The 12,987-nt window shown below is 53.1% G+C and overlaps 1 protein-coding gene across 2 annotated transcripts; it reads left to right on the top strand.

The window, feature by feature from the left end:
- Positions 1 to 2,546: 2,546 nt before the first annotated feature.
- Positions 2,547 to 12,791, top strand: CTSB (cathepsin B). Of its 2 annotated transcripts, none has more exons than XM_010708175.4 (10): positions 2,547 to 2,704; positions 6,712 to 6,863; positions 6,978 to 7,063; positions 7,985 to 8,099; positions 8,346 to 8,464; positions 9,226 to 9,311; positions 9,878 to 10,024; positions 10,646 to 10,762; positions 11,158 to 11,286; positions 11,375 to 12,791. In XM_010708175.4, the coding sequence occupies exons 1-10, from the start codon at positions 2,551 to 2,553 to the stop codon at positions 11,470 to 11,472; spliced, it is 1,203 nt and encodes a 400-aa protein (XP_010706477.2). In that variant the 5' UTR covers positions 2,547 to 2,550; the 3' UTR covers positions 11,473 to 12,791. The 2 variants fall into 2 exon arrangements, with proteins under 2 accessions (XP_010706477.2, XP_019468981.1); XM_019613436.2 differs by having other exon boundaries at positions 2,578 to 2,708.
- The last annotated feature ends 196 nt before the right edge of the window (positions 12,792 to 12,987 follow it).

Below are 12,987 nucleotides of genomic sequence, written 5' to 3'. Positions count from 1 at the left end.
AGTCACAGGGCTTGCACAACCGGAGTTCCCTGTATGCAAGGATCTGCTGGGAACCAGGGGAAGAACGCTGTTGCGTGGGTCCAGAGTGATAAATAACACCAGAAGGGACCTTCAGCCTCGCAGGGAGCTGTAAAGCAGAAGGAGCTTAGAAGGGGGAGAACTGTTAACAGCCCCCAGCTGCTTCTGGCAAGCAGAAGTCCAACAGAATTAGCTGACAGCTGGCACATTTGGGTGAGCTTTTTAAAGAAGAATGAGGATTTGAGTTCAGGATGTCTCAGATGTGGGGGGGGGGAGAATGTTATCAGTACTCTCCCAGCATTTCTTTACTATGTTCTCTACTATGAGAGTGGTGAGGCACTGGAACAGGTTGCCCAAGGAGGCTGTGGATGCCCCATCCCTGCAGGCATTCAAGGCCAGGCTGGATGTGGCTCTGGGCAGCCTGGGCTGCTGGTTGGTGACCTGCACATAGCAGGTTGGAACTGGATGAGTATTGTGGTCCTTTTCAACCCAGGCCATTCTGTGATTCTATGAAGGAATGAGGTGAGGGAAAGAACATTAAAAGATCTTCAAAAGAATGTACCACAGTGCTGTTTTAGCAGTCAAATTGTAGTGCTTACAAGCTTCCAATTAAGATGAATTAGGCAAAATGTGGAGGCACACATCCAGAAGAAACCTGTAGCACAGGCTTTGGGTTCAGGGAGAAGCACACTGGTCTCCTATCCCAAAGCAAACCAAGCTTTTGTTTAGAAAAAGCTGCGTTCCGTACCCTGGTCCTGAGCAATAATTATTGAGAAATGCAAAAACATATTGACACCATTTAGCACCATGTCATTGCATCTTTACTGCGTTCTTTGACATCTTGGGTCAGTTTCTGCAATAACTGTGAGCACCAGAGTTCATCCTAAAAGATGGTTTCACATCCCATTCCAGACCCCAAGATTGCTAAAGCTTCTCTTTAGAGAATGACCAGGCATGTTTCCTCCTCTATTTCCCATCTACGTGATTATGTGCATTATGGGAAGGGTTTTACGCACAACTCATTTGGAAGGGTTTCTATTTTCTCTAGAATTCTGTAGGTTTTCCTGCTGCCATTTATACCTCAGCATGAGTTTTTGGCACATTCACATTTCAATGGCTGCTTTTGGTTTAGAAGGCTTTGCAAAACAGAGCAATCACAGTGCTTAATGCAAGGAAAGTGTGGATTTTGCTGCTGTGTTTTCTGCTTGGATGCACTGTGGGCAAAGGCCTTTGGATCTGTAACTGCCTTTCAGTATAATCTTTAACCAGTAAAACCCTTCGCTATGCTTTTCTCTATGCTTTGGGAATGAAAACCATAATCCAAAAGCAAACACATCTCTAGCAATGTGCCCAGCCCAGCTGAGATGCTGACTCACATAGGAACCCTTTGCTATGCCCCTTCTTGTTTGCTTTTGCAGCCATCTGTGCTGTCTGAGATCTTGTTGATCAAAATCACCTGCAGGAGAACTGACTTGCAGCCTGACCTTTGCTTGGTGTAGCTCAGGGCTGTGATGCTCCCATGCTTGTTTTCCTTATGTCCAAAGATTTCGTTTTTTCTCTCTTCTCTGTAAGCTGTGGGTCAGCATCTCTAAAACCCCACTTGCGTTGCGCCTCAAGCTGCACAAGGAAGGGTTGTGTGGGATATTAGGAAATATTTCTTCTCAGAAAGAGCAGTGATGCCGTGGCACAGCTGCCCAGGGGAGGTGGTGGGGTCACCATCCCTGGAGGGGTTCAGTGTGGAGTTGTGGCACTGGGGGATGTGGGCAGTGAGCACGGTGGGGCGGGCTGGGGTTGGACTGGGTGAGCTTAGAGGTCTTTTCCAACCTTAATGGTTCTCTGGTACCACGGTTCTGTAATTGTATGAGATGCACAACAAATTGGCCACGAGCAAGCAGTGTGGCCAAGAAGGCCAGTGGGATCCTGGGGTGCATTAAAAGGAGTGTGGCCAGCAGGTTGAGGGAGGTGATTCTCCACCTCTACTCTGCCCTGCTGAGGCCACATAGACTCGTAGAATGGCCTGCGTTGAAAAGGACCACAGTGCTCATCCAGTTCCAACCCCCTGCTATGTGCAGGGTTGCCAACCAGCAGCCCAGGCTGCCCAGAGCCACATCCAGCCTGGCCTTGAATGCCTCCAGGGATGGGGCATCCCAGTACAAAAAAGACAGGGATCTCCTACAAGGAGTCCAGCGGAGAGCCACAAAGATGATGAAAGGCCTGGAGCATCTCTTGTATGAGGAAAGGCTGAGTAACCTGGGTCTGTTCAGCCCGGGGAAAAAAAGACCGAGAGGGGATCTGTTTGTAAATATCTAAAGGGAGGTGGGAGGCAAATGGATGAAGCCAGGCTCTTCTCGGCGGTGCGCAGCGATAGGACAAGGAGCAATGGCCCCTGCAATGCTGTCATTGTGTGACACAGGGGCCGGGTGGGACGAAGACAAACTACAGCTGGGAGGCGAATAGCAACAAGAGCACAGACTCAGCAAAGCACAGCCCTATGGGTAGACCGGGGGAGGGCTGGAGGCGGGCAGCGAGGAGATGCTGTCACGTACGGGGCGGTCCCTGCCTGCTGCTGCCCGAGCCCTCCCCTCCTCTTGTCCTCCCCTCCTCTTGCCCTCCCCTTTTCTTTTCCTCCCCTCTCCTCCTCCTCCTCCTCCTACAGCCGCAGTGAGGCCGGGCGCGGTGCGGAGCGGTAGGTAGGGAATGGGGCTCGGTGGGGATCCGGGGATGGGTTCAACCATCCGCAGCTCGGAACCTGAGGGCAGAGCTCTCTTGTCCTTCCTTTTGCAACCGCGTTTGGTGCTTTTGCTTTGGGTTGAGGCTGCGGGTGAGCTTTGTCTCAAAGGTAATAGCGCCTCAAAAATAAGGACCGTAACCCTGCAAGGGAGAGGGGGGGGGGGGAAGAAGCCTTGTTTTCCTAATGGATGGAGAGGAAACCTCGTTTTCTGAGCGCTGGCTGAAAGGAGACCAGCTGGCATCAAGGGGATGGTGTTGGCAGCCGCTGGGGCCGTCCCGTGATGCTCATTCCCCTCTTCCCCTTCCCTTCCCCTCCCCCCCCCCACGGTTCTCCCCCCAGGATGCTCACCATGGTGCAGCACAGCATTGCAGCATCGCCCTCCAGCTTGGGGCTGGTGGTTGTTTTTTTGGGGGGGAGGAGGGGAGGAGGGGTGGGCTTGGGCAAGAGTGAGAAGCCTGGGCAGTGCTTGGCTGTGGAGTTTGTAGGAAAGGGAAGAGAGAAATCAGTGTAGCCGCATTTGGGAGCGGTTCTCTGTATGGGAACACACATAAGTATTGCAACATAGGGTTGCCTGAGTTGGAGGGGACCTTTAAAGGCCGTCTGGTGCAACTCCCCTGCAGTGAGCAACTACGGCTCCATCAGTGTTCAGAGCCTGCTCCAAACATGAGCACTACTATGACTCTCTTCTTTTGCCAGCCATGTGCTGGCTTTCCTGGTAAGGAATGGGTGTAGGGAAGAGAGGCCTGCTTAAAAAAAATCCCCGTCATGCAGTGGTAGCTGTAATGCAGTCAGCAGGCTGTGGGTTTGGTGCTTGCTACCAGCCAGCAAGCCAAGCAGGGTGGCCAGCTGGACTGGCTCAGTCATACACAAACACTGGAGCCAGAACAAAGGACAAAGCTCATTTGGGGCCAAGGGTTCTTGCAGGAGGAGGACACATGACTTGGGTGCCCTGGAGGGGTTGGTGATGGTTTAGATGTTATCTTCCACAGACACTTTGGGATGGGTGTGTGGGTGCTTCCCTGCATGCCTGGAGGGGTCTGAGCCCTGTGCTGAGAATGCTTCAGGGCTCTGACTTATCTCCCAGCCTGAGAGTGGGTCATGTGAGCTGCGCTCTGCTTATTTTGGTGTGGTTTCTTTTCTGCCTGTGCAGGGAGAGCAGGGAAATGAGTTGCGTGCTCAGCTGGGCTGACGTAGAGAAGACCTCTTTGATGGGGTTTGCAGTGGAAAGGTTTGCTCAGCATCTGCTGCTGCTGCACAGAAAGCTGCAGTGGGAGGAGGCTGAGCATCTCCGGTCTGTGTGTTCATAGCTCTGTCTGTGGAAGGAGGGCAGGGAACTTCTGACTTTAGCAGGGATGGAGAGGGGCGATGCCACCTCCTTGCAGGCAGATCTCACTGCTGCAGCTGCTCAGAGTGCTGTCAGGCTGCGTGCTCAGACAGTTCACATTTCCTCTTTTCAAGCATCCAAATGTCTGAATTCTTTGCGTTCTGAGTGGGGTCAGCTTGGTCTTTCTTTGGGAAATGTCATTCCAGGATCCCAGATCACAAAGTGAGGGGCAGGGGACTTGAAGACCACCTTTGCCACAGCCCTCAGTGGCCATGCTGGGTTTTGAGCCTTTGTGGGTTCTGGCAGCAATGGATTCCTCCATCCACATAGGAAAGGAACAGGGAGGTTTGGTGGTAGGGACCTGTTCCAAAACTGAATGCAGCTACTGCTTGAATGGAGAACTTCACCTTTCTGTGTTGCTTGCTAAACAAGTCTTGTGGCTTTTGCTGCTCATTTAGCCTGCAAGAGCTGAGCAGGAGCAGAATCCAGGCGCACCTGGAGCTGCTGTGCTTGGAGACAGTGCCAGGTCGGGTGGGACACCAACTCTATGGGCAAAGATGGGGGTGGAAGGGGGAGAAGGAAGAGCAGATTTCTGCAGGCGCTGTGACTGATGCCAGTTCGGTGTTTGTGCTGCTCTCAGGGCTGGTGTGCAGCATCCGAAATGGCTGCACAGCTCTAGGGCTGGGGGAGGAGAGAGTGGTTGTGGGGGGAGAGAATGGTGCATGATAACGCTGCCGGGGAACTGTTGTGCTCAGCCTTATCTGCGGGCACGGAGAGATGGTGGCAGAGCTGCATGTGACTTCCCCCAGGCGGAAATGCATCCTGGGCTCTTCTATAGATAGACTGGGCCTCTTGCTAAATCCATGGGGGCTGGGAGGGAGGAATCACATGAGAGCAGAGCTTTCCCTTTCCATCTTCACCCCAACCCTACACCGAGTCACGGGGTGCTCAGCGTCATCCAGCTGGAAGCACCAAACCCCCTGACGTCTCTGCAAGCACAGCTCCCTGCAGGCTGGGGAGGGGCTCCTTGCTTACTGCAGTGGCTCTGGAGGTTTCCACGGGGAGATGTGGCTGCTTCTGGCCTCGAGCCACGTTTTGGGGTGTAAGCAAACTGTGCTGCATGAAATGCAAGCGCTGCTCGAAGGGGAAGGCGCCTGGAAAGCAGCGGTGTCTGCTTTCGGTTTGGCTGCAGCTCCGGTGTGCAGCCCGTGTGGGCTGCTTGTGTGGTCACATTTGTGAGCACCCTGCTCACAAACAGACGGGGATCAGGTGGCTGCCGGCCTCACAGGGATCTCCCTTCTGTACTCTGCTCCAGGAAATCCAAGCTTGGCTGCTGGGAGGGTGGAAGGGGGGGTATTTATAGCCCTGGAGCAGAGCTGTCCTTGTACCAGTGGTGGGGGGAGGGTGGGGGCTGTGGTCCGGTGCTGCACTCAGCTGAGATGGTGTGGAGGGACTGGGCACATTCTGGGGGGGGCAGAGGAGTTTAATTCCCCTCTGCTGCTGCTGCACGGGGCACCTGCAAGTGTAGAAATGCTCCGTCGTTGTCCAGACACTGACAGATATATCCACACCTTGCCCACCAGTGTTTCGATTGCCATTTTGCAACCATCCTATACCAGAGAGGCTTGGGAGACCTCAGGCACCCATCCTCTGGCAGCAGGTTTCTGCTCTGGGAGAAACCTCTATGTGAGCAAATGCATAGAGAACACCTTTGTAGAAGTGATTTTTGGGGCGAGAGGACCCTGGTGGGAGCCTGGTCTGGTGGTTGGCAATCCTGCCCATGGCAGGGGGGTTGAAACTAGATGATCACTGTGGTCCTTTTCAACCCAGGCCATTCTGTGATTCTATGACCCATGCACTGCTATGTGCAATCCTGCTGAAAGCATCGAGAGGCTGCAGGCTGGGGGGAAGTGTTAATAAATAGTGGAAAAATAAAATAAAATAAAGCAAAGAACTCCTTTATACAGTCGGCAGCAGCCGTCTGTGCTTGTTGCTGGTGGAAAGTAGGGCACTCCTGCTGGGTTTGCTTCTCTGGAATGGCTGAACTTGGCTGCAAGTGGGTGGAGGCAGCCTGTATGGGGCTGTGCGTGTATCCCTGTCTCTGCTTGCAGCTGTGGGGCTGCTTTGGCCTGTTGGGCCAGCAGGGCTGAAGCTTGGGCTTACAAGAGGGAAGAGCAGGGTGGTTGGCATGGCCCTGAGCTGCTGGAGCTCAGGGTGCACTGGGATACAGCTCTGAGCCATGAGGATGGGGTTTGGGGGGGCTGTGTGAGGGCAGAGGTTGGGCTCATTGATCCCTGTGTGTCCTATCCAACTGGAGGATGTTCCAGGAGGAGTTCGTGGCACTGCAGGCCTGCAGTTTGATCAAGTGTTTCTGTCTCCTAGCCCTTATCCTTTGGTTTTGTGGAAGTAAAGGGCAGCTTGTAATACCCTCCAAGTTCAATCCCTTGGGTCTGCTTCAACAGGGACTTTTCTGCTGCTGCTAATCCTGCAGGGTTGCCATGTCTGATCGCTTCTGAGCAGCAGGGAGGGAGTTATTAGCGTGCTCCTGTGTCCTTCCTGACCTCTCCTCCCACATGGTGCTCTGTCAACCAGAGCTCACGTGGGGACATCCTCCAACAACATCCAAATCTGGGTGCAGGTGCAGTGTCCCGTTCTGCAGCCAAGATGTGGCCGTCCGTGTCCATCCTGTGTGTCCTGGTGGCCTTCGCCAATGCCCGCAGCATTCCTTACTACCCACCCCTCTCCAGCGACCTGGTCAACCACATAAACAAGCTCAACACCACCTGGAAGGTGAGTACTGCCGTGGGCTTGGGGGTACATTGAGGGACAACCTCAGTGGGACTCGGTAGATATGAACTGGGAGTCTCACCACGGTGGCTGCATCAAGGTTGTGTCTATTCCCAGGCAGGGCACAACTTCCACAACACTGACATGAGCTATGTGAAGAAGCTCTGTGGCACCTTCCTGGGTGGGCCCAAGCTCCCTGAAAGGTGAGTTATGGGGGAGAGAGTGGGGGGAGCCTTGCAGGAGCTGCTCCTGGAGTGTCTGTAGGGGTGGGGAAGGGTCTTTCCCTGCAGGCTGTGAGTGGGGTTCCTCTGGATGCAGCTCACTGGTGGGTATCTTGCATGGGGTTAGGCACAGGAGCATTGAATCATAGAGTTACCAAAGTTGGAAAAGACCTCTAAGATCATCCAGTCCAACCCATCCACCTACCACCAGTATTTCCCCACTAAATCGTGTCCCTCAGTACATCATCTGAATGTTTCTTGAACACCTCCAGGGATGGTGACTCCACCACCTCCCTGGGCAGCCCTCGTCCACTCAGTGAGTCGCTCCATCACACAGGAGATCAGGTTGGTCAAGCAGGTCCTGCATTTCATGAACCCACGCTGGCTGGGCCTGATCCTCTGGTTGTTCCACACATGCTATGTGATCTAACTCAAGATGATCTGCACCATAAGCTTCCCTGGCACTGAGGTCAGGCTGATGGGCCTGTAGTTCCCCTGATCCACCTTACAGCCCTTCGTAGAATCATAGAATGGCCTGGGTTGAAAAGGAGCACAGTGCTCATCAGTTCCAACCCCCTGCTATGTGCAGGTCACCAACCAGCAGCCCAGGCTGCCCAGAGCCACATCCAGCCTGGCCTGGAATGCCTGCAGAGATGGGGCATCCACAACCTCCTTGGGCAACCCGTTCCACTGCCTCACCACGCTGTGTGGGTGCGTCCTGCCAGCTACTTGAGTGACTGTGTAAGTTGTAATCCTTGAAACTCAAAGCACTGGAAGAGCTGCCGACCTGGCCTGAAGACTTCAGAAGTGTTTGTTCTCCTTCAGTAGTTAAATAACAAGAGCACTCCTCCTCCAGGTCACCTTCAGAGGCCGTAACAAGCCTTCTCTCTTTCTCCCTTGCAGGGTAGATTTTGCTGCAGATATCGATTTGCCAGATACCTTTGACTCACGGAAGCAGTGGCCCAACTGCCCCACCATCAGCGAGATCAGAGACCAGGGCTCCTGTGGCTCTTGCTGGGTAAGGACATGATGTCTTTGAGTCGTGTTGATGCAGAATTTGGTGGACCAAAAGCATCCCATTGAGTTTTTTCACTGAGCCATATAAATGTGGGCACGAAGGATCCTGCGATGGGGTTTGTCCCAGCCAGGCTCATGCTTGCCACGCTCAGCTCGTCCCCAAGAGGGGACAGAAGTCTGCATGGTTTCTCTTCCCATGGGTGGCTCTAATGGCCTTGCCTTGTTTTTTTTGGGGGGCTGCTCACAGGCTTTTGGTGCTGTGGAAGCAATTTCAGACAGAATCTGTGTTCACACCAACGCCAAGGTGAGCGTGGAGGTGTCGGCGGAGGACTTGCTGTCGTGCTGTGGCTTCGAGTGTGGCATGGGGTGAGCTGTTCCTGGGACTTGTTTGCTTCGAGGGTGGGTGGGAGGAGCAGGGACACAACCCAGAGGTGCCTAATATTGATTCATCTCATCTTGCCCCATCCCTGGAGGCATTCAAGGCCAGGCTGGATGTGGCTCTGGGCAGCCTGGTCTGCTGGTTGGCGACCCTGCACATAGCGGGGGGTTGGAAATGGATGAGCATTGTGGTCCTTTTCGACCCAGGCCATTCTATGACTCTATGATCTTTTAAATCCTCCCTGTCAACAAGAAGCCACTCCAGACGTTTATAGGTGCTAGAGTTACATGGGGACATAAAAGGGTCTGCGTGGACTGAAGGTCCCTCTGGGCCACATCCCTCCTCCAGCAGCAACCTGGTGATGGTGGCTCATGTGGAGAGGGCAAGCACATAACAGTAGCTGGCCAAAGGATCTTCTGCTAACCACAAAGCCTTGGTTTTCAGGCACTAGCCCTTTGCCTGTGGCTTTCTGTGGTCTTTGGGAGCTGGACTGGGAGTGGGTTTTTTAAGCTGAGTGGTTGCTGGTGGCAGGTGATCAGGGAGATGGTGAGGAGACTCCAGGCACTGCAGCTTTGGGATTTGGAGGCCTAGGTTCTCTTAGCTTCTTGCTGTGAGGCTTTAAAGCACTGATGTGCAGAATGCTTCCCTCTATTTGTCCCAGACTGGCTCAGTTGCTTTCTCCTCCCTCAGAAGGGAATGGTTTTGGCTCTGAGCAGGCTGGAGCTCATATTGCTGCCTCTTTCTGCAGGTGCAATGGTGGTTACCCGTCTGGTGCATGGAGGTACTGGACAGAGAGGGGCCTCGTGTCCGGGGGTCTCTACGATTCCCATGTGGGTAAGTCCTGGTGCATACACTGCTGAAAGCAAAGAGGAGCATTTCAGCTCGGTTATAGGACCGTTTCCTTGAGGGCATGCTGGTCTGCATCCTAGTGGCTGCTCCCTCCTTCAGGTCTAAGCCTTGGGCTCATCTGGCTCTTGCTGTCCCCACAGTCCCCCATTTGGGACAAAGGTCCCTGAGCAGTCCTCATCTGTAGAAGGCCTGCACAGAAGGCAACCGAGTGGTCAGACCTACAGCCCCACAGGTCTTTGCTTTCATAGTCTGGATGGCCTGAATTAGGCTGTGAATGGTTTGGGTGGCTTTAAACCAGTTTAATGTGCTTTGGGTGAGAGCGAAAATCTTTCTGACTGATTTCTTCTTTCAAAAGCAATTTCCAGGCTGGAAAATTGCCCTGATTGCTCATCTGGTGATGACCTACTCCTGCTTGCACCCACTGATCCATAGGGTTTCTGGGTCAGAAGGATCGTGCCCTTGCTCATGGCTTCAGATGTCTTCTCTAGCGTGGCTGTTGGGGATGGGGGCACTGGGGGACTGTCAGTTCATGGCACCTCTGCCCTTGCCAGGCTGCAGGCCCTACACCATCCCACCCTGTGAGCACCACGTCAATGGCTCCCGGCCACCCTGCACTGGGGAGGGAGGAGAAACCCCCAGGTGCAGCCGGCACTGTGAACCTGGTTACTCACCTTCCTACAAGGAGGACAAGCACTACGGTAAGGGACGTGGCCTCCAATGCTGCTCAGGAGCTCCAGAGCTGCTCCCTGAAGGGCTGGACCTCTTCTGAAGCAATTCTATGGTGGCTGGTTTTGGGTTCCTGGGCATTTTCAGAATGGGTGGTTCTTGGGGCACACATAAGCCTGTCAGATGTGCTTGTTTGTATTAATAGAGATGGGGGAGCTGGTGTGCGTCCTTGTGGCCTCACTGCAGCTGCTGGGAGGTGAGACCCCTCACTGCTGGGATGGTGCCCTTGTCTGGGTTGAATGGCAAGGTCCTGAGCTCCCCAAGAGGATGGCCTTGAAGCCGCTCCCTTCCTACCCCCTGCTGGTAGCGATATTCTTCTACATGTGGGGTAGTCTGGCTGCTGCTTGGAGATTTGCCTTAGCACCAAGTAATTTGTTTTGTTTTGGAAATGAAGTTGGACAAGAGGTACAGAGTAGGGCTTGGGGTTAAATTGTTCCTTCTGCAGGTGGGCTGGGGCCCACTTTCCCTGTTTGGCTGTGTCGTGATCTCCAGAGTAGGAAAAACCATCTTGGCATGAGCTCACTGAGTCATGGTGCAGCCATCCCAAGGTCAGTGGTGCTGTGCTGATAGTAGGACTTCTTTTACCTTGCCAGGCATCACGTCCTATGGTGTCCCTCGCAGCGAGAAGGAAATCATGGCTGAGATCTACAAGAATGGCCCAGTGGAAGGAGCCTTTATTGTCTACGAGGACTTCTTGATGTACAAATCTGGTGAGCATCAGCACCAAGGCTTCACCTGCTTCATCTGTGTGGCTCTTTCCCTATTTGCAAGTCTGAAAGGAGTTCACAAGTTCACAGTAGAACTGCTGGAGTTGGAAGGGCTCCTTAAAGGCCATCTGTCCCACTCCCTGCACTGAACAGGGACACCCACAGCTCCATCAGTGCTCACAGCCCCCATCCGTCCTGCAGGGATGGGGCACCACCACCTCTCAGGACAACTTGTGGCAGTGCTTCCAGACTCTCCTTTATTCCATTTTTAGCTTTTTGTTTGAGTGCATTTAACAAAAAGACCCCACTTTCTCATCAGGTCTCTGGGGTTCTGTATAGAATCTCTTGGAATCCATTGGTGCTGTACAGCAGAAGGCCATTGACGTGTTGCCTTGCAGGGGTGTACCAGCACGTGTCAGGGGAGCAGGTTGGAGGCCACGCCATCCGGATCCTGGGCTGGGGCGTCGAGAATGGGACCCCGTACTGGTTGGCTGCCAACTCCTGGAACACCGACTGGGGAGATAACGGTGAGGAGCACAGAGCTGTTGGTGCTGAAGGGTCTCCTTGGGCGTTTGGTGCAGAGGGAGGTGACTTCTTTCCGTGGTGTCCTTCCAGGCTTCTTCAAAATCCTCCGAGGAGAGGACCACTGTGGCATTGAGTCTGAGATCGTGGCTGGCGTCCCCAGAACGGAGCAATACTGGACAAGGGTGTAACCACCCTCCTGCATCACTGCTGATGAGTTGATCACACCACAAATAATCCCAAGTCCCTGAAGCTTTTAACTGATAGCGGGTTGGGCGCAGAGCCCCCACTCTTAAGAGACTATAGTTGAGGTTCCTTTAATTAAAGCTTTTTATCTTTTTATTTCGTTCTGGTTTTAGTTGTACGGTGGAGCTGGAAGAGGTGGCAGGTTTTGTATTGCTGCGAGCTGCTGTCTGCAAGCCCTCTGCTCCTGGTAGATCGCAGCTGGAGGGCATTCCCTGCTCAGAGGACTGCTGGAGGGCTCTCTGACCCCATGTGCTGTGGTCTTTGGGTAGCCTGAAACCCTTCCTGCCCGATGTATTACTGGGAAGATGGGAATCATTGTGCTGGAAACAGGGACTTAGCGGGGCAGCAGAGATGGGAAATGCAGGTTATGTTCATGCATGGCTTGTGCACTTGTGGTTGGGCTGGTCCGGCTGCTATTGGCACCCAAAAGGAGCAGGGTGTGCAAGAGAGCCTGTGCCTTGCTGGGTGGGTTAGGGCTTTGTAATGACAAGAAACTGAAGAACCTGACGTGGGGCTGGCTCTGGCTGGAGGTGCATAGAGCCCCTCCTACCTGTAAAAGTCATTCGTGCGCTGCTCGCTCTGCTCCATTATTTTGGCTGCTTTTTAAACCACTCATTTTCTTTTTTAACTCTATTTTTTTTTTTTTTTTTTTTTCCTTCCTGCTGTAGTCTGAGGTTATTGATCTTAGGGAAGGGCCTGGCCTGAGCTCCATGAGCCTTTGATCAAATGTCCTGCAGCACTTGGGAACATGCTAGAAAGGGGGAGCTGCTTCTGTCAAAGGCAGCTTGGTTGTGCTTTGGGTCGTGCCTTGGCAAGGGTGCTGCTTTTAGCATCTTTGTGTGGTGCTTTGGGACTGCAGATGCTGAATGTTGGATGCAAATGAGGGGTGCTCCCCAGCTCTGCTGCAGGGAGCTCATGCAGATGCTTGCAGGTATCTTGCTTATTTGCACACCTCTAAAGCTTTCTTTGAGCCACAAGTATCAAGGAAGAAATAACCTTATTTTTTTTTTTTACTGAGGGGGGTGGGAGGTGTAATAACTGTAGGAGGAATCGTGTGATCTGCCAGTGTTAACGTAATGAAAGAGCTTTTTATTTTCTCTTAAAGCACAGAGTATATTGGTGAGCAAAGGCCACACAGCTGACATGAGTGAAGCAGGCTCTCCCCCTGTACTGTAAAATAGCCCCGTACCTCTGCTTACTCAGTGAAACAGAACTTTGGTGTATCTGAATGAAATGACTGTGCCAATAAATGATTTCTCCAACACCTTGTGGTCACTTGTGTGCTTCACGAGCTGAAACATCAAACTGCACGTAGCAGGGGGGTTGAAACCAGATGATCATTATGGCCCTTTCCAATCCAGGCCATTCTATGATTCTTCACGTTGCTTTGCTGTCGTGGAAGCCAGGTGTGACCCTTTCATGCATGTCTTCATATGAGTGCAGCCTGTGCTTGCTCTGGC

This window comes from Meleagris gallopavo, chromosome 2, assembly GCF_905368555.1.
Source record: "Meleagris gallopavo chromosome 2, MGAL_WU_HG_1.1, whole genome shotgun sequence".
Taxonomy (NCBI): Eukaryota; Metazoa; Chordata; class Aves; order Galliformes; family Phasianidae; genus Meleagris; species Meleagris gallopavo.
This window is presented reverse-complemented; position numbering and strand designations above follow the sequence as displayed.